Here is a 22,179-nt window from a genome sequence, read left to right on the forward strand (position 1 = left end):
ACGCAATTTCTCCCTGTTGCAACATCGCGGTACACACCCTGCACTGTAAGTACTTCTGGAAGATCATTCACCAAATTGTCCCAGCCTCGGCGAGCTAGAGCAAAGACACAGCAGACAAAAAACGACATAATAAACAAATCAGGTAATAAAATAAAGTCCACACACCAACCATAATCCAGGCGGAGTGCTGTTCATTCCCCCTCTCAATCAGAGCTTGGGTCCTAAACTCATGCCACTCTTGCGCTCCCTGGGAGATACCTGCTGGAAGAGTACCATGATGGATGCGTTTTTTTAACTTAAGGTGTTCTTGTGTCAGAGATCAAACAACAAACCAAAAAACAAAGCATCAGTGAGGCAGTTAATAGAGAGCACAACGGACAGAGGCACTAATTACCTAAATAAAGCTAACACTGTCTCGCAAACATCCAGTCAGAGGGCAAGTGGTCCACACGACGACGCAAGCGCTTAGCTGTCGCTGTCCTCTTCCGTCAGCGTAAAGCCACACAGCCTACCGGAGGGATATACCCTAAACAAGCGCGCTATGGAGTTTATCATATGGGATAATAAAACGATACGATTTCATAATAGACTCGTTTTTAGTAAATTCAAACATAAGGACCAAGCACATATGCTATAACTAGAATAGCCTACAACTACATTAACTAGATGAGTGGTTTGAATTTGAATCGGTTGTACGCACAAACTGAGAATAACAGTAGCCTAGACCACATTGATTATGGACATTCTCAATGGCACATTGGCATTTAAGGCAGGTTTTTCTGTGATAGGATTACACCTACGGGATTTCTAGTCCTTGCCATGTCATTAAAAACACTTTAAAATGCAACTCACAGCCATACCCATTTCCATTGGCACTGTAGACTGCTCTGCGTAGATGGACAGTGACGGATAGATAGAGCTAGCATTGAATGACTTCATTCATATTAATCAGTCATGGCAAAGTACTGTGAATATTTCATAATTACAAATGAGATTTTTCGATTGTATTAACTTGGAAATACTCAATGTGCCTCTCTCTCTCTCTCTCTCTCTCTCTCTCTCTCTCTCTCTCTCTCTCTCTCTCTCTCTCTCTCTCTCTCTCTCTCTCTCTATCTATCTCTGTCTTATCACTTCAAATTGACATTCAGCATTGACATTCGCCTTTCTTTCGGGCTTTTATTTAACGGCTGTGTGGGCAACAGGTTCGTTTATGTTCTGATTTATGTCACTCGCCCCAATAGCCTCTTCTGGTCTGTGTAACTTTCCCACTCTCACTGCTTTCCTGATTACGTATTTATTTGATTTCTCCCTACCTCCACTCACTTCCCCTGGTGGCTGGTGACTCAAATAACGACATCATACAGCTCCTACAGATAAGGGCTGGCTGACAATGAAATACCTGTGCAGGAGATCAAAATCCCGCTCAGTTTGCGTTTCGAAAAATGACATTGGATTTTCCTTAGTAGACTCAAAGAACAGCTCATCCTACTTCACAAATGTTTACAAGCACAGCTTTCTGATCCTGAACGTGAAATGGGTATTTGGTGCTTGTTTAATGAAATCCAGTATAGCCTATTAGTTTATTCCGTTTATAGTCAATCAAATTACCACTATGAAATAGTATGTAAGTAGCCTTGACAATGGTACACATCATATGCAAAACTGGTGTGAATTATATTCCGTCATCGGTGCTGTATGCGTGTTGAAAAGTGCCTCCTTCTTTTGCGCGCCAGTCAGTGTGGCTTCAGTCATGCGTTTTAGCACCCCGGCCGTTTCAGCACTTTGTTGGAGGGACAGCTCCCGCGCCTCAGACCTGCTTTGGCAGATGGTCAACATCTTCCGTGCCATTTCAGCAAAGTGATCATTGTACAAATCCCCGAGTAGCAATGGACGACATTTTAGATAACTTATCTTTTACTGGACATTCTGTCTTTTATAACTTTACTGATGATTGGATACCTGATGGAAGGGAAACTATTGATTTTATTATACGATGTGTCATACCGACTGTGTATATTCTGATCATAACGATTGGGTTGTTGGGGAACATTACCTTGGTTAAGATTTTTATCACCAACAGTGCAATGAGGAGCGTCCCCAACATATTTATTTCGAGTTTGGCAGCTGGGGATCTTTTGCTTTTGGTGACTTGTGTTCCAGTGGACGCGTTCAGATACTTCTTTGAGGAGTGGATCTTCGGTGTTGTGGCTTGTAAACTAATACCGGTCATTCAACTCACCTCAGTCGGAGTCTCAGTGTTCACTCTCACGGCTCTCAGCGCTGACAGGTAAGATCAAGAGTAGATGAATGGGAAGTATTCTTATTGCCAATATTATTTTTATGTATACCTAATTGCAAATGTTAAGAATAATTAACTTATGTAATTCATGATGATTCATCAATTGTTATGATTATTTTTATTGACAACACAAGTTTTATCATAATTCAATGCTGTGTAAATGTCACTGACAAATCTGTGGATATTTTGATTGACAAATCAAGTGTGGCCTCAGAAATGTTTAAAAGGAATCAAATAGTGTACACCTGCTGGTTGTATTGACTTCAATAAGCCTGATTTGGGTTATATTGTTTTATTCTGGAGAGACACGGTTAGAATGGCAATTTATCTTCCCTGGAAGTAGCAGCATGAATGCTGAGATTAGAAAAAAATGGCACTGTACATTTGTCAAATCACAAGAATAAGAGTATTTTGAGTTTATTTCCAAAACACTATATCCACACATTTTTCACTGTTGTGTTTTTTCAACAGAAATGATTGCTTATGAGTACCTTCATGTGTGTGCAAAATATTACTTTATAGATTTTAGGTGTGTATTAAAATGTTTTTTTTTTCTTCTAACAAACGCTATATTTTAGCTGGAATGGAATGTTAATATGCTGAATATGTATCTGTGATATGTGGTTGTCTCAACTAGCTATCTTAAGATGAATGCACTAACTCTAAGTCATTCTGTGTCTGCTAAATTACTAAAATGTCAAATGTTAATGTTTTACATACATATCTCATATTACTGTATTTATGATTTTTTATATTTTATATATATGAAAAACACACAAATCTCTTTCAGAAGTTCTTTAAACATTTCAGAAAATGTACACTACCGGTTAAAAGTTTTAGAACACCTACTCATTCAAGTTTTTTTTTTTTTAAACTATTTTCTACATTGTAGAATAAGAGTGATACATCAAAACTATGAAATAACACATATCTAATCATGTAGTAACCAAAAAAGTGTTAAACAAATCAAAATCTATTTTATATTTGACATTCTTCAAATAGCCACCCTTTGACTTGATGACAGCTTTGCACATTCTTGGAATTCTCTCAACCAGCTTCATGAGGTAGTCACCTGGAATGCATTTCAATTAACATGTGTGCCTTCTTAAAAGTTAATTTGTGAAATTTCTTTCCTTCTTAATGCATTTGAGCTAATCAGTTGTGTTGTGACAAGGTAGAGGGGGTATACAAAAGATAGCCCTAATACCAAGTCCATATTATGGCAAGAACAGCTCAAATAAGCAAAGAGAAACGACAGTCCATCATTACTTTAAGACATAAAGATCGGTCAATATGGAACATTTCAAGAACTTTTTAAGTTTCTTCAAGAGCAGTCGCAAAAACCATCAAACGCTATGATGAAACTGGCTCTCATGAGGCCTGCCACAGGAATGGAAGACCCAGAGTTACCTCTGCTGCAGAGGATACGTTCATTAGAGTTACCAGCCTCAGAAATTGCAGTCCAAATAAATGCTTCACAGAGTTCAAGTAACAGACACACCTCAACATCAACTGTTCAGAGGAGACTGTGTGAATCAGGCCTTCATGGTCGAATTGCTGCAAAGAAACCACTACTAAAGGACACCAATAATAAGAAGAGACTTGCTTGGTCCAAGAAACACGAGCAATGGACATTAGGCGGTGGACATTTGTCCTGTGGTCTGGAGTCCAAATTGGAGATTTTTGGTTCCAACCGCCGGGTCTTTGTGAGATGCGGTGTGGGTGAACGGATGATCTCCGCATGTGTATTTCCCACCGTAATGCATGGAGGAGGAGGTGTTATGGTGTGTTTTGCTGGTGACACTTTTTGTGATTTATTTAGAATTCAAGGCACACTTAACCAGTATGGCTACCACAGCATTCTGCAGCGATATGCCATCCCATCTGGTTTGGGCTTAGTGGGACTATAATTTGTTTTCAATAGGACAATGACCCAACACACCTCCACGATGTGTATGGGCTATTTTACCAAGAAGGAGTTTGATGGAGTGCTGCATCAGATGACCTGGCCTCCACAATCCCCTGACGTCAAACAAATTGAGATGGTTTGGGATGAGTCGGACTGCAGAGTGAAGGAAAAGCAGCCAACAAGTGCTCAGCATATATGGGAACTCCTTCAAGACTGTTGGAAAAGCATTCCAGGTGAAGCTGGTTGAGAGAATGCCAAGAGTGTGCAAAGCTTTCATCAAGGCAAAGGGTGACTATTTGAAGAATCTCAAATATAAAATATACAGTATTTTGATTTGTTGAACACTTTTTTTGGGTTACTACATGATTCCATATGTGTAATTTCATAGTTTTGATGTCGTCAATGTAGAAAATAGTAAAAATAAAGAAAAACCCTTGCATGTGTAGGTGTTTTAAAACCTTTGACTGGTAGTGTTTATATAGTGTTTTGAAAATAAGCTCTTCATGTTGTATTCCATAAAGAATGAGGGTGGCAAGCCCAGTTCAGTTGTATTCAGTTATCATCAGGCATTCAGGAGGAGTCATACAGAATAATCTGCACAGTGCATAATTTACTGTCTCAGTGTGTATGATTAAAAGGGCAACCATGCCTGAATCTTTGTTTGGGACCTTCACTTGACCTAGCAGACCATTTCCTCCCCCCCACATACCCTCACCAAGACCACTGATGCTTGGAGACAGTGACCTTCTCAAGTTACCATTCTATATGAAAATACCTGGTCTGACTCTGGTCTGGACATCAATATGAAAGTATAAATGTTTTATTATCATATTAAAGTCCATGGGATTCTCTGATATAAATAATACCCATTGTGCATGCCATTATAGCAGTCCAAAAATGGTACAGTGCTTTGTAATGACCCTTTCTATGACACAGAACGTAATATTTAGCTCTATCAGTTGGCGGAAAAGTTTGGCTATGTCAATCGTCACTGGAGATGACCATGACTTTTGGCCATCCCTGTCACTAGGGGCCATATGGTGAGATTGCAGTCTACAGTTGTTCTCTCCATGGTTTCCCTAGTCCAATTCAGCATGTCATTTTGTGGTGAAGAGCAATGAAAATATTTGTATGCTTACTCGATGTGAGGGCTTTAAATCATTTTATCTTATTAGCACTCACCTGGGCAGTGCTCCCAAGCATGATAACACAATAAAGTGGGATTACAGTGGTTTGTTCATGTCAATTCAGACAATAAACCCATCCTTGTTTCTCTCTGGTGCGGTATCAATGTGTCCATTTTCTGTGCTTGTCTGTTGCTGCCTGAGGCAGCGTGGTCTATGACTATGGGGGATTTCTACACGGGCAGAGGGCATCGGAGGCTGCTGGAACAGCACAGTCAAGGGCAGTGTACAAACCTCCAACTGCCAATTGAGATTCTCCTCCAGACCAAACATTTCAACAGCAGAAATATCGTTAGAAAACAGTCAGGATGTGGAAAATCTTCTATCATTGGAACAACAAATCTCTTTATGCCCAATGGAGCGAACATCCTCTGTTGCACCCGCCTTTCCTATATTTTTCCCCATTGTTTGACTTAGCAGAACTTCTGCTATCCTCTACACATAACACTGAGTGTTGATTTACACGGGAGATCAGGCCAAAGTCTATTGATCAGCTTGTAAACATTTAGGTTTATATCAATATTAAGATGCACTTTGGCAGCGCTGCAGAAACACATTGTTGTTTCAGTTAAATCTTTATAATTGAATTTACTGGCAATTTTTGGAACCCTTGATCTCAATTCAAGGATATCATTATTGTGGGTGTGTTACGGTCAGGACATTCATTCGTTAGCTAGTGCAATCATCATGCACTCCATAGATCTTTCATGTGTATGTAAAATATCCCCTCTAACACTCCATAAAGCTTCTATTCGGTACTCATGGACTCAGAAATGCCTTGTCTTTGTCAAAGCCTCCTAACGTTAATTAGATTAATTAAATATAATCACATAATTGACATTTGATTTTAGACAAGGAAATTAGAACAGTAAGGACAGCTGGCCATTTAATCCCATTTGCATGGAAAAGACTGCTTTGAATCTAATTTCGTTATTAATATGAAAATGTCAGTAAAGGCTTTCCATTAACGTTAATTTGTTCTATCTACAATAATGCTTCACTGAGGTTGAAAAAGGTTTGGAGAGTCTGAAAAAGGTTTTGTGAATCTATTATCAGTGTGTGAGTTGCAGCGAACCATCAAATAATTAATGATCACAGGTTCAATCATATCTGTCTATCACTGCCTCTGAGTGTCAGGTCTGTCCTGATCCTGGAGTTTTGCTGTAGCCTTTGATGAAGCAGCATTCCATTTTTGGTCTTGTGTTGTTGTGGTTTCAGGTACAAAGCCATAGTGAATCCTATGGACATCCAGACATCCAGTGCTGTGTTCTGGACGTGTCTGAAAGCCGTGTCCATCTGGGTGATCTCTGTCCTGCTGGCGGTGCCCGAGGCCATCTTCTCCCAGGTAGTACACATCCAGGACAAGAACGTGACCTTCACCGCCTGTGTGCCCTATCCCCTCTCCAACGAGATGCATCCCAAGATCCACTCTGTCCTCATATTCCTGGTGTACTTCCTGATTCCCCTGTGGATCATCTCTGTGTACTACTACCACATCGCCAGGACGCTGGTCAAGAGTGCTCACGACATGCCTGGGGAGATCAGTGAGCACACTAAGAGACAGGTAGGTAACAACAACAACATCCTGTTACTGCCTGTATATCAAACAAGTCACGAATGAGGTTTGACTGTTACAGTTGTGGTTATTAGGAATGGCATATTAAGAACATTAGGTAACTTGATGGATCCATTTGAATTGGAAATTTGGAATATCTCATTCCATGCTTTTAGGGTACAACGCATCTGTTGTTTGATAATACGGGTGTAGGGAGCATACAGTGCATTCGGAAAGGATTCAGACCCCTTGACTTTTTCCACATTTTATTATGTTACAGGCTTATTCTAAGATTGATTAAGTAATTTGTCCCCCTCATCAATCTAAACACAATAGCCCATAATAACAAAGTGAAAACAGGTTTTTAGACATTTTTGCAAATGTATTAAAAATAAAAAACAAAAATACCTTATTTACATAAGTATTCAGACCCTTTGCTATGAGACTCGAAATTGAGCTCAGGTGCATCCTGTTTCCATTGATCATCCCTGAGATGTTTCTACAACTTGAGTCTAGTCTACCTGTGCTAAACTCAATTGATTGGACAAAAACCAAGCCATGAGGTCGAAGAAATTGTCCGTAGAGCTCTGAGACAGGATTGTGTCGAGGCACAGATCTGGGGAAGGGTACCAAAGAATTTCTGCAGCATTGAAGGTCCCCAAGAACGCAGTGGCCTCCATCAGTCTTAAATGGAAGAAGTTTGGAACCACCAAGACTCTTCCTAGAGCTGGCTGTCTGGCCAAACTGAGCAATCAGGGGAGAAGGGCCTTTGTCAGGGAGGTGACCAAGAACCCGATGGTCACTCCAGAGTTCTTCTGTGAAGATGGGAAAACCTTCCATAAGGACAACCATCTCTACAGCACTCCACCAATCAGGCCTTTATGGTAGGGTAGGCAGACGGGTCTGAATACTTTCCGAAGGCACTGTATGTAGGTCACATGTTACATGAAATCCAGTAACCAGGTTTCCTGAAAAAGACCAAAACATTATTGCATGTTATAGTGCATATTAAGCTAGAGTGCACGTTGAGCTAGAGTGCACATTTGAATTCAACGAAACTGAACAGCATCACACGTTTTCTCGCTACACATGATTTGTTTTATTTTTGACATAACCCCGGAACCCAAGTTACAGGTTTTAATGTGAAGAGGCTCTGGGTTTTAATGCAGACATTTCCATTTGTAGTAAAATACACCAAGTAAATATTTTAAATGTTGTAATTTGAGCGTCCATTGACCAAAGAACATTAAATCAGACGCTGCTTTGCTTTAATATTTCATACAAGGTTAAGAACTTCTAACTAATCTTCAGACAAATGGGCTCAAATCCAGATCAGTACCCAACCAAGAGCATGAGTAAGTCCAAAACCAAAACCCATACCTGTTACGTCCGTTGTTCGAAGGAGACCAAGGTGCAGCGTGGTAGGCGTACATACATTTTACTTTATTTTTAAAATGACACCAAAAAACAACAAAACACAAAACGAACGAAAAGTTCTGCAGGGCTAGACAGCTACTGTGCAAAAACAAGATCCCACAAACTAGGGTGGAAAACAGGCTGCCTAAATATGATTCCCAATCAGAGACAGCGATAGACAGCTGCCTCTGATTGGGAACCATACCCGGCCAACAAAGAAATAGAAAACTAGAATGCCCACCCAAATCACACCCTGACCTAACCAAATAGAGAAATAAAAAGGCTCTCTAAGGTCAGGGCGTGACAGTACCCCCCCCCCCCCCCCCCCCCCCAAAGGTGCGGACTCTGGCCGCAAAACCTGACTCAATAGAGGAGGGTCCGGGTGGGTATCTATCCTCGGTGGCGGCTCCGGTTCGGGACGTAGCCCCCGCTCCGCACGCTGATCCCTCCGCTTCCGTGGACTCCGGACAGTGGATCGTTGCCGGAGGAATCGGACCGTGGATCATCGCCGGAGGCTCTGGACTGGGAACCCCCGCCGGAGGCTCTGGACTGCAGACCGCCGCTGGAGGCTCTGGACTGCAGACCGCCACTGGAGGCTCTGGACTGCAGACCGCCACTGGAGGCTCTGGACTGCAGACCGCCGCTGGAGACTCAGGACTGCAGACCGCCGCTGGAGGCTCTGGACTGCAGACCGTCGCTGGAGGCTCTGGACTGCAGACCGTCGCTGGAGACTCTGGACTGCAGACCGTCGCTGGAGACTCTGGACTGCAGACCGTCGCTGGAGACTCTGGACTGCAGACCGTCGCTGGAGGCTCTGGACTGCAGAACGTCGCTGGAGACTCTGGACTGCAGACAGTTACTGGAGACTCTGGAATGCAGACCGTCTCAGGAGGTTCCGGACTGCGGCCGGTCTCAGGAGGTTCCGGACTGGGGACCATCTCAGGAGGTTCCGGACTGTGGACCGTCTCAGGAGGTTCCGGACTGTGGACCGTCTCAGGAGGTTCTGGACAGTGGACCGTCACTGCAGGCTTCGTGCCATGGATCATCACTGGAGGCTTCGGGCCATGGATAATCACTGGTGGCTTCGGGCCATGGATCATCACTGGAGGCTTCGGGCCATGGATCATCACTGGAGGCTTCGTGCCATGGATCATCACTAGAGGCTTCGGGCCATGGATCATCACTAGAGGCTTCGGGCCATGGATCATCACTGGAGGCTCTGGGCTATGGATCATCCCTGCAGGCTTCGGGCCATGGATCACCACTGGAGGCTTCGTGCGTGGAGCAGGCACAGGACGTACTAGGCTGGAGACACACACTGGAGGCCGGGTGCATGGAGCTGGCACAGGATATACTGGACCGTGGAGGCGCACTGGAGGTCTGGAGCGTAGAGCTGGCACAACGCGTCCTGGCTGGATGCTCACTTTAGCCCAGCAAGTGCGGGGCGCTGACACAGGACGCACTGGGCTGTGCAGGCGCACTGGAGATACCCTGCGTAGAGCTGGCGCAGGATATACTGGGCCGTGGAGGCGCACTGGAGGTCTGGAGCATAGAGCTGGCACAACCCGTACTGGCTGGATGCTCACTTTAGCCCGGCAAGTGCGGGGCGCTGGCACAGGACGCACTGGGCTGTGAAGGCGCACTGGCGACACAGTGCGTAGAGCCGGCGCAGGATATCCTGGACCGAGGAGGCGTACTGGAGACCAGGAGCGCTGAGCCGGCACAACCCGTCCTGGCTGGATGCTCACTTTAGCCTGACACGTGCGGAAAGCAGGCACAGAAGGCACCGGGCTAAGGGTGCGCACTGGAGGCACGGTGCGCAGAACCAGAAAACATGGTATCTGAACCGTGACCAACTCCTCATCATAATTACAGGGAGTTGGTTCTTGTTCCCACCTTTGCTTCGCTCGCCACCCCGTGTGACACCTCCCATTTTTTTTTTTGAGGCTGCCTCTCGGGCTTCCGTCGTCTCCTTGATTCCTGGTTTCGTCGCCGTTCCTCTCTCGCTGCCTCCGCCTGCTTCCATGGCAGGGTCTTGTCCCCTGCCATAACCTCCTCCCATGTCCATGATGTCCTCCACTCACTTTTCTCCCGGGCCCAGGATCCCTGCTCCTCCTGGCCACGCTGCTTGGTCCTTTGATGGTGGGATCTTCTGTTACGTCCGTTGTTTGAAGGAGACCAAGGTGCAGCCTGGTAGGTGTACATTTTACTTTATTTTTAAAATGACACCAAAAAACAACAAAACACAAAACGAACGAAAAGTTCTGCAGGGCTAGACAGCTACTGTGCAAAAACAAGATCCCACAAACTAGGGTGGAAAACAGGCTGCCTAAGTATGATTCCCAATCAGAGACAACGATAGACAGCTGCCTCTGATTGGGAACCATACCCGGCCAACAAAGAAATAGAAAACTAGAATGCCCACCCAAATCACACCCTGACCTAACCAAATAGAGAAATAAAAAGGCTCTCTAAGGTCAGGGCGTGACAATACCCAGCTTCCAATCAATGAGAACCTGACTCAGACCTGACCTGAATCTAAGTCATAATATATTCAAGTAGGTGGTTGTTGACACTGGCCAATGTGAGGCTGTTATCAACAATGAGCAATGCATAGTAAACAGTATTGATGAGTGGTGCTGGAAGGCCTCCATGTGTTGTTTTATTCACAGCTGTGAGGCAATAAGAGACCCAAGACCCAGCTATCCTCTACAATAGATACCCAGTGAATCTGGTATAAATCTGTGCGACACATGAAAATACGAGAAGCATGGAGGATGACCAAATCATTGAACCTTCAAATGCACATTAGCTTTTACTGTCTCTGCCTCAAAGTAATCCCTGGCACTATATCCCCACTAATCAAAGTTATTGTCTCCAGATTTGTTTCTCTGCATTTGTATTTCAAATCAAATTAAAGGACTTAATCATTTGGGTGAACCCTTAAAATAGAAGAACAACACTGACTATTGATGGTGTGGTTGTGTACATCTCCTATTAGACAGGTCCAGGGGGATTGGGCTGCAGAGGCTCAAGTCTCATTTAGAGGAAAACTCTGATAGCATCTGCCTCTACTGAAAGGCATTTAAAGGTATTTAACACTAATTATATGACAAGTTGCATTAGCCTGATGAAAGACGGGATAGAGAGAGAGAGAGAGAGAGAGAGAGAGAGAGAGAGAGAGAGAGAGAGAGAGAGAGAGAGAGAGAGAGAGAGAGAGAGAGAGAGAGAGAGAGAGAGAGAGAGAGATTTGCAGACCCAAATCCCATGATTCTGGTAATCGTTTGAGACATAATGAAACATTATTAGTTGAATCTCTATCTATCATGTCTAACAGACATGCACTTCGGAAAGACAGTTTCTATTCATGACTTTATGAAAAGCTATAGTAACAGTGGTCTTAAAGGGAAACTTCACAATATTTCAACTTCCTATTCATCATCTCCAGCACCACCCCAACATCAACATATGTGAAAATTGTGCGTTTCTATGTTTTGTAGAAGAAAGATACAGGAAAATACGTGTTTCCAATGACGTCATTGGTGTGAATCGTGTGATTTTGACCAATCGTGAGTATGCATTGCCTACTAATTGTCTACTAATTGGTTGACGATGTCATTGGAAACAGTTAACTTTCTTTAAACGTTTTACTACAAAACATAGAAACGCGGCATTTTCACATATGTTGATGTTGGGGTGGTGCTGGAGATGATGAACTGCTGTACGGTACATTTTCACATATGTTGATGTTGGGGTGGTGCTGGAGATGATGAACTGCTGTACGGTACATTTTCACATATGTTGATGTTGGGGTGGTGCTGGAGATGATGAACTGCTGTACGGTACATTTTCACATATGTTGATGTTGGGGTGGTGCTGGAGATGATGAACTGCTGTACGGTACATTTTCACATATGTTGATGTTGGGGTGGTGCTGGAGATGATGAACTGCTGTACGGTACATTTTCACATATGTTGATGTTGGGGTGGTGCTGGAGATGATGAACTGCTGTACGGTACATTTTCACATATGTTGATGTTGGGGTGGTGCTGGAGATGATGAACTGCTGTACGGTACATTTTCACATATGTTGATGTTGGGGTGGTGCTGGAGATGATGAACTGCTGTACGGTACATTTTCACATATGTTGATGTTGGGGTGGTGCTGGAGATGATGAACTGCTGTACGGTACATTTTCACATATGTTGATGTTGGGGTGGTGCTGGAGATGATGAACTGCTGTACGGTACATTTTCACATATGTTGATGTTGGGGTGGTGCTGGAGATGATGAACTGCTGTACGGTACATTTTCACATATGTTGATGTTGGGGTGGTGCTGGAGATGATGAACTGCTGTACGGTACATTTTCACATATGTTGATGTTGGGGTGGTGCTGGAGATGATGAACTGCTGTACGGTACATTTTCACATATGTTGATGTTGGGGTGGTGCTGGAGATGATGAACTGCTGTACGGTACATTTTCACATATGTTGATGTTGGGGTGGTGCTGGAGATGATGAACTGCTGTACGGTACATTTTCACATATGTTGATGTTGGGGTGGTGCTGGAGATGATGAACTGCTGTACGGTACATTTTCACATATGTTGATGTTGGGGTGGTGCTGGAGATGATGAACTGCTGTACGGTACATTTTCACATATGTTGATGTTGGGGTGGTGCTGGAGATGATGAACTGCTGTACGGTACATTTTCACATATGTTGATGTTGGGGTGGTGCTGGAGATGATGAACTGCTGTACGGTACATTTTCACATATGTTGATGTTGGGGTGGTGCTGGAGATGATGAACTGCTGTACGGTACATTTTCACATATGTTGATGTTGGGGTGGTGCTGGAGATGATGAACTGCTGTACGGTACATTTTCACATATGTTGATGTTGGGGTGGTGCTGGAGATGATGAACTGCTGTACGGTACATTTTCACATATGTTGATGTTGGGGTGGTGCTGGAGATGATGAACTGCTGTACGGTACATTTTCACATATGTTGATGTTGGGGTGGTGCTGGAGATGATGAACTGCTGTACGGTACATTTTCACATATGTTGATGTTGGGGTGGTGCTGGAGATGATGAACTGCTGTACGGTACATTTTCACATATGTTGATGTTGGGGTGGTGCTGGAGATGATGAACTGCTGTACGGTACATTTTCACATATGTTGATGTTGGGGTGGTGCTGGAGATGATGAACTGCTGTACGGTACATTTTCACATATGTTGATGTTGGGGTGGTGCTGGAGATGATGAACTGCTGTACGGTACATTTTCACATATGTTGATGTTGGGGTGGTGCTGGAGATGATGAACTGCTGTACGGTACATTTTCACATATGTTGATGTTGGGGTGGTGCTGGAGATGATGAACTGCTGTACGGTACATTTTCACATATGTTGATGTTGGGGTGGTGCTGGAGATGATGAACTGCTGTACGGTACATTTTCACATATGTTGATGTTGGGGTGGTGCTGGAGATGATGAACTGCTGTACGGTACATTTTCACATATGTTGATGTTGGGGTGGTGCTGGAGATGATGAACTGCTGTACGGTACATTTTCACATATGTTGATGTTGGGGTGGTGCTGGAGATGATGAACTGCTGTACGGTACATTTTCACATATGTTGATGTTGGGGTGGTGCTGGAGATGATGAACTGCTGTACGGTACATTTTCACATATGTTGATGTTGGGGTGGTGCTGGAGATGATGAACTGCTGTACGGTACATTTTCACATATGTTGATGTTGGGGTGGTGCTGGAGATGATGAACTGCTGTACGGTACATTTTCACATATGTTGATGTTGGGGTGGTGCTGGAGATGATGAACTGCTGTACGGTACATTTTCACATATGTTGATGTTGGGGTGGTGCTGGAGATGATGAACTGCTGTACGGTACATTTTCACATATGTTGATGTTGGGGTGGTGCTGGAGATGATGAACTGCTGTACGGTACATTTTCACATATGTTGATGTTGGGGTGGTGCTGGAGATGATGAACTGCTGTACGGTACATTTTCACATATGTTGATGTTGGGGTGGTGCTGGAGATGATGAACTGCTGTACGGTACATTTTCACATATGTTGATGTTGGGGTGGTGCTGGAGATGATGAACTGCTGTACGGTACATTTTCACATATGTTGATGTTGGGGTGGTGCTGGAGATGATGAACTGCTGTACGGTACATTTTCACATATGTTGATGTTGGGGTGGTGCTGGAGATGATGAACTGCTGTACGGTACATTTTCACATATGTTGATGTTGGGGTGGTGCTGGAGATGATGAACTGCTGTACGGTACATTTTCACATATGTTGATGTTGGGGTGGTGCTGGAGATGATGAACTGCTGTACGGTACATTTTCACATATGTTGATGTTGGGGTGGTGCTGGAGATGATGAACTGCTGTACGGTACATTTTCACATATGTTGATGTTGGGGTGGTGCTGGAGATGATGAACTGCTGTACGGTACATTTTCAATAAAGGCCGTAGAAAATAGGCTTTCCGATAATCATCTAATCTTTATTTATTTTAAATCACTTTGGAATAGAGGATGGTCCCTACAATGGTTTTTGCAGATTTACAATTTAATATGAACAATGACACTGTCCAGGCAGACACTGCTAGTGAATATGATTTCAGACGTGATATGTATGAATGTAAACATACAGTCTAACCATCTCCCTATGCCAGGGGTGTTATTGTTCTGTTATGATATGCAACAATCGCTCTGGAAGAATTCATTTGGCAGGCTTTCTACACAAAAGTAGGTTAACACAGAAAACACAGTGACAGCATAATCAAGACAATATTAGTTAAGCCTCCTGTATTTAGAACTATGGCCTTGGCTACAGTCTGTTAACTTTCCCTGGCACACAGTTCCATAAATAAAACTCTCCTTGTCGGGTGTAGAAGTTAATAATAGGAATAGTTTATAATTCATACCCCACACTTCTTGCAGAGACCAGCAAATACAACAGTGAATAACTTATTGTGACGTGATAACAACAATGTAGAGAATTACATGTTTGGCTATGAAAGATTGTTGATACTGCCGAATCATAAGCAATGTTATTTAATTTTGACATCCATATCAATGTAGACCATCTTTACTGTCTAACTAACCAGATATAACAGCTTGCTATTGACTAAGATTCTAACACATTTCTGAATAATGTCTGAAGTCCAGTTCAATACAAGATATAGAGTGCTGATCAGAAGAAAAGTTGCTGACAAGTTAGTGGATTGTTCAGGTTTTTGTTGAAGAACATAAAAGGATTGTGGGCAAAGTGTCAGCATCACGTCTTGACAGCTGGCTGCCATTGAATGGCAAGCTAAATCATGACAATTACCCAGGATATAAAACCAACCCAGACTTGCATTTCAGAGCTCAATCTCCTGCTCACTTCACTGATGGTTCAAATAGGATGACAGCAGTACTCAGAAGCTGTTATCTGTGCTGTTTGTCAGACACTCTATGGGATGACATGTTGATTGGACTGGACCTTCTTGTTTGACATTTCTGCTCATACGATAAAAGGTTAGACAGTACAGACATCTTTGACTCTTCTGAAGAGTGCTGACTGCAGGGTACTTAAAGTACTGGTAGCTCTTGTTTGTTTGTTCATACTTGATTGGTGTCTGGTACATACTGTATTGATACTAAAGGACAATAGCCATACAACTTGTAGCCTGTAGCCTGTAGCCTGTGCACTATTATTCAAAATATAGAAGAGAGTGATTTGGACACCTTTTATTATTTATTATTTATTTGGACACACTGTATTCTGTGATCCTTCTGGATTTTCTATTCTGTAATCCTTCTAGAGGGAAGCCTTCAGTATTTTGTATTCTCTAGTCGTTCTGGAGGGAGAACTTCTGTATTTTGTATTCTGTAATCCTTCTGGAGGGAGGCCTTCTGTATTTTGTATTCTCTAGTCATTCTGGAGGGAGACCTTCTTTATTTTTTATTCTGTAATCCTTCTGGAGGGAGGCTTTCTGTATTTTGTATTCTGTAATCCTTCTGGAAGATTGACATGGCTTTATGTTATATACTATGTATTTTCAAACACTACATGTCTTTGTTTTCTTTTCCAAGATGGAGACGAGAAAACGGCTTGCCAAAATTGTTCTGGTTTTCGTGGGCCTCTTCGCTCTCTGTTGGTTCCCCAACCACGTCTTGTACATGTACCGCTCCTTCAACTACCGTCAGATCGACTCCTCCCTGACCCACCTCATCATCACCCTGCTAGCTCGGGTGTTAAGTTTCTCCAGTTCCTGTGTCAACCCATTTGCTCTCTACCTGCTGAGTGAAAGCTTCCGCAGGCACTTCAACAGCTCACTGCACTGCAAGAAGAAGCCCCATCACGAGCGCAACACCAGCTACCTGCAGAGCACCTCAGCCATAAGAATGACCTCCATCAAGAAGACCACCCCTACTGTCATCAATGGACATGGCAACAGGCAGGAGGTCTCTCTGTAGGTTTAGGAGTGGTAGGAGTGGCACCAAAAAAAAAAGAAAATGTGCAAAACTTTACAAGGTGGACTATTCTGAAAAGGACATGCATGTGTGCTCAACAGAAAATGCTTGGCTTGAAGCCGCCTTGTCTATACATGTCCCACAATGCTACATATGGCTGCAGATGAGATGGTCACATATGAACTGAAAGTATTGAACTGAACATGTTTGTCAACAAATCTGTCGTAAATACTGGTATCCACAATGTTCCACTTTTCATGTTTTTTGGTCAATCTGATGCATGTATCATTTCACAGAGTTTGTATAGATATACTGTATGCTGTCTGTGACACATACTACCCAAACTCCAAACCTAAAGAGCAGACAATTGCTTTTACGACACGAAATCTGTCCATGCACTTAAAAACAACATTATAATGGCTCCCAAGGGGGCACAGGAGTTAAGGGTAATTTCAACAAAAATCATAATGTCCCTTTAAGTAATTATTTCCCTCAAACATCTGCCTGAAAGTGGATAGAAGTGCCAAAGCAGACAGAGGGGACCACACGAAATGTATGCTGGAAATGAAACCAACATTTACCTAGTGTTGATGGGAACCTGCATGCCACTATTGCAGGACAGTGAGATGATAAACACCATACACATTTGTTCATGAGATATATATTCACTTTGATAATGCCATTTCCTGTGCTATGTTTGAATGTTTATCTTCAGATGCTCAATGTGACACCAATGTTTGCTGTTTTGTTAAGTAAAACGTGTCCCAGTACGTTGAACTGCAAATGCTGCAACAGTGCTGTAGATTTTTTGTATAATATTGTGTTGTTATTTTGCAAACTTTGACCATTCCATGCACAGCATAGCTTCATTGAACATGTAAAGGAATAAGCTCTAAGAATAGTGTGCTCTCTGAACATGATTAATCATGCTCAATTACAGTCAATTACATTTCAAGACACGCTTCTATACTTTGGCAACTAGTAAGTATTTTTTAAACCTTTGGGCTGGATGTGTCAATGTGTAGTTCATACATAATCTATGAGCAGAATTACTGTCTGACCTCAATAAGCCACGAAATCCCTAGTTTGAAAGCGACTGTTTTCTGTAGGCTGTAGGCTCCATTTTCCTACATTTACCCCCACGTGGGCAAGCTCCGTAGCAATTCGAGTTCAGTCAATGAGTTTCAGCCCTTTGCCATTTGAGTGACAGTTAGCAACACGCACACACAGTAGAGGAAGAGATAGAGAGCAATGACGTGGGGCACATATCTGTACATGTGTGACGGAGTATGCAATATTCGGGGGACCACTTTTTGCTCCTGGGTGCTACTTTCAGAACTACTGGCTAAGAAGTATACAAAAGTACCAGAGAATATCTTTAATTACACTTATCACTCAGGAGATCATGATTACTGGATTAAACCAACTAACACGTTACACATTAACGTCATCAATCAAATCCTATTTCTTCCTCTTAAACAGAAAAACTGTAATTTCTTTACCAAATCAATCAGTTTAATAGGCTGCAATTTGAGTCTTTTGCTCAATTATTGGCAAAAGAGCTGATCTGATGTGGAAAAAAGTGGAAAAAGATTAGAATTGGGCTGCCTAAATGCAGCCTTAGTGACATGTCCTGATACACTGATCTCAAGTGATAAGTCAACAGGTCCCTCACTGGAAAAGAGATCTGTGTCCGTAACAACAGAGAAAAGTAAATGGCTGAGTCTACAGCTATTTTCTATCTTCTGTCCCCTTTTCAGTGCCGTGGAAATATATCTGTGTTATTCTACCATAGTTCTCGATTCCTTAATCTTTTGTGATACCTTGAAACACTATGTACAATGTACAATGAAAAATGAATTTGTGTTTGAAATTCTTCATCATATAAAGGACCTCGTCGCTATCAACGCAATGTGATACTACGCCCACCTCCTAATTTCTGTGGATTTACAATGTTTGTTGAATTGGAACGGGATCCTCCAAGGCTCCTGCTGTTTGTCTGTGTGATAATATATCCACAGCATGCAATACCGTCACAGCAAATGTGAAAGTATGTCATGTTAAATGTGCCAGGTGAAATTGTCTGTGAACAATTGTAATGTTATGATATGTATGCTTTCATTCAAATGTGTTCTGCTTATGAATCACATATTATTTATGGAATATTGATATTTGACATGCAAATATATACTTTGTGTTGCTATTACATTATTACATATAATATAAATGTGATACAATTAATAAATTCTACTCACAAGATTTAGCCTGTTGGGTCTGTGGTATGCACCTACATGTGGTATGTCCAGAGATTTTTGTCTGTATGCATATTTCACATTCCTCCCCAACATGCATTAGTCTTATTTATTCAAGACCATACCAATGATAAGGTGAGCAACCTGTCTTTATTCATTTCAGAGAGCGCATGCAGTCAGACAAGAGAGACACAGCAGAGATAATGGATCTGTTGTAAATAAAACACTCTTGTTAAAGGGGGCTTTATCTCCATCTACCTGGCCTGATTTGGTTTGAAATCGCAGTGGTTCATCTTGTTTTCATTTCCTTCATCGTTTTCTGAATAGGGTGATTCCAAGTGCAAACACGGTGGGCTTAAAGCCATAGGAGGAGGGAGGTCGATGTCCTGATACATGAATATACTGTATGTATGCACTGATAGAAGTAGAGGGAAATGTATAGAAACCTGTAGTCTCGCGTTGCCATACCTCCAATATCACGTCGTTGTCACGCCTCCCTTGGAGGTCTGGAGAAATTTGTACTGCAAAAACGTTTTGATTGGATGTTACATTTCAAGAACCCTCCCCCCATTAGCTTTTAGCTTATGATACGATTTATGAACCAGCACACCATTGTGCATCTATCATATGAAATACTACTGGGTTGGAAATACACTGAATTTTACTTCCTTATTCAAGTTTCAAGTTTTAATGTCACATGCACAAGTACTGTGAAATTCCTTTCTTGCAAGCTCTAAACCCAACAATGCAGTAATCGACAACTAAATAATAATAAGTAATACTAAAAATTACATAAGGTAGAACAAAAACATATATACTACTATATACAAGGTCAGTCAGTTCCAGTACCATACTTACAATGTTCAGGGATACTGGAGTGATAGAGGTAGATATGTATAGGGGTAAGGTGACTAGGCAACAGGGTATAAGATAAACAGAGTAGCAGCAGCTTGTGTGTGTGTGTGTGTGTGCGTGCGTGCGTGCGTGTGTGTGTACGTGCGTGCGTGCGTGCGTGCGTGCGTGCGTGCGTGCGTGCGTGCGTGCGTGTTGGAGTGACAGTGTGCGTGAGTGTGCATAGAGATCAATTAAAATACAGTACAAGGAGAAATATGTATACAGTCTACTTTATAATCATTATTGTGCCACAACTAGGTGTTTGATGTAACATACGCTCATTAATGTAAAGGTAACGCAATATGTGCATAATTTGGTCTCAAGTGTTCTTACTCTTAACATTTGATAAAACAGACCATTTCAAGCATTCATTTGCCACATGCATGAGAAGACAAGGGTGCATTAAGTAGCCACAAACAAAGACATATCCTCAAAGGTAGAACCTGTGAAAACATGTACTTGAATGATGGATCCAAAACACTTTCAGCATATGTGTCAAAAACAGGTCTGAAGTTTGTTGATTTCTCTGGAAGAACCAAAGTCTGATTTGGTATGATACCACTGGTGAACATCAACTTTGCTATCAGCTTCATGGCCAGACAACATGGTGTGGAATTACTCCTGGCCCTATTCATAACTGATGAAAAACACAAAACATAAGTCACATCAAATTCAAATCAGTTATCCTACATGAGAACAGCATACTTTTTGCTAACGTAACTGACTTTTTAAAATAGTTAGAACAAGCCATATATTCAATCCAGATATTCAAATGTTCATAACTATAGTAGCTATTGAGGCATGTCATTCCCGTTTGAACGTTACATGACCAGAATAATCTAATCAAAGCTTGTCGGTTAAATTGACATCAGTTGCCATTGAGGACATTATAATTCAACACATTAATATTGATGAAATAATTATATAAACTATGCATGACTTCATTTGATGCGTCTACATAGCAATGATGTTTTAAAAAGACCCATTCAAGTAAAGAACCAGAGTGCAGAGAACCTTGGCGTGACCCTGGACAACACCCTGCCGTTCTCTGTAAACATCAAAGCGGTGCAGGTTCATGCTCTACAACATCCATAGAGTACGACCCTACCTCACACAGGAAGTGTCGCAGGCCCTAATCCAGGCACTTGTCATCTCCTGTCTGGACTACTGCAACTCACTGTTGGCTGGGCTCTCCGCTTTTGCCATCAAACCCCTGCAACTTATCCAGAATGCTGTAACCCACATAGTGTTCAACCTTCCCAAGTTCTCTCATGTCACCCAGCTCCTCTGCACACTCCACTGGCTTCCAGACGAAGCTCGCATCCACTACAAGACCATGGTACTTGCCTACAGAGCAGCAAGAGGAACTGCCCCTTCCTACCTTCAGGCTCTGCTCAAACCCTACACCTCAACCTGAATACTCCGTTCTGCCACCTCTGGTCTCTTGGCCCTCCCACCCCTACGGAAGGGCAGTTCCCTCTCAGTCTAGTCCAAGCTCTTCTCTGTCCTGGCACCCCAATGGTGGAACCAGTTTACCCTGGAAGCTGTGTCAGCAGAATCCCTGCCCATCTTCCGAAAACATCTGAAACTCTACCTCTTCAAAGAGTATCTCAAGCACTTCCCATCAAACCAACTCCTTGAATGCCCTACTCCTTGAAGTTTGCAGTTGTGTCTAAAAAACTATTTTGCGTAAAACATTTTTTTTTTTACCCTTTAGTGTGTGTACTTTACTGTATTTATACTTGGGATATCGCTTTTCAACAGTAAAAGTAAAAAAACATAGCTGGAGGATTAATTTCCTTTGAATGACAAAGTGGCAGAAACACATAGGGTGCATTTGGATTGTTTCTGAGATGTAACTAAACTGAAATATGAAGCATGATTTATTAATCCATATTTATTGAAGAAACTCACAATAAGTTAGTGGCATTTAATAATTTTCACCAAATGTTTCAGAGAATGTCCCTAGATTATTTTAAACTGTCAAACCGCACCATTATTAAAATGTTTTGTGATTTAGCAGATGTTCTTATCCAGAGCGATTTACAGGAGCAATTAGGATTAAGTGCCTTGCTCAAGGGCACATCAGGGGAAAAATCCACCTAGCCAGCTCAGGGATTTGAACCAGCAACTTTTTGGTTACGGGCCC

The 22,179-nt window shown here is 42.4% G+C and overlaps 1 protein-coding gene across 1 annotated transcript; it reads left to right on the forward strand.

The window, feature by feature from the left end:
• The first annotated feature begins 1,886 nt into the window (after window positions 1-1,886).
• nmbr (neuromedin B receptor) lies at window positions 1,887-16,887 on the forward strand. Its single transcript, XM_038968082.1, has 3 exons — window positions 1,887-2,287; window positions 6,611-6,956; window positions 16,504-16,887. The coding sequence occupies exons 1-3, from the start codon at window positions 1,887-1,889 to the stop codon at window positions 16,885-16,887; spliced, it is 1,131 nt and encodes a 376-aa protein (XP_038824010.1).
• The last annotated feature ends 5,292 nt before the right edge of the window (window positions 16,888-22,179 follow it).

The sequence above is a fragment of the Salvelinus namaycush genome, chromosome 29 (genome assembly GCF_016432855.1).
Source record: "Salvelinus namaycush isolate Seneca chromosome 29, SaNama_1.0, whole genome shotgun sequence".
Lineage (NCBI taxonomy): Eukaryota > Metazoa > Chordata > Actinopteri > Salmoniformes > Salmonidae > Salvelinus > Salvelinus namaycush.

Excerpts from the sequence above, each read along its gene's own strand:
- nmbr (XM_038968082.1), top strand. The coding sequence starts at position 1,887 with ATGGACGACATTTTAGATAACTTATCTTTTACTGGACATTCTGTCTTT. Across the intron at positions 2,288-6,610 it reads ACGGCTCTCAGCGCTGACAG|GTACAAAGCCATAGTGAATC; the intron begins GTAAGATCAAGA and ends TTGTGGTTTCAG. Across the intron at positions 6,957-16,503 it reads GTGAGCACACTAAGAGACAG|ATGGAGACGAGAAAACGGCT; the intron begins GTAGGTAACAAC and ends TTCTTTTCCAAG.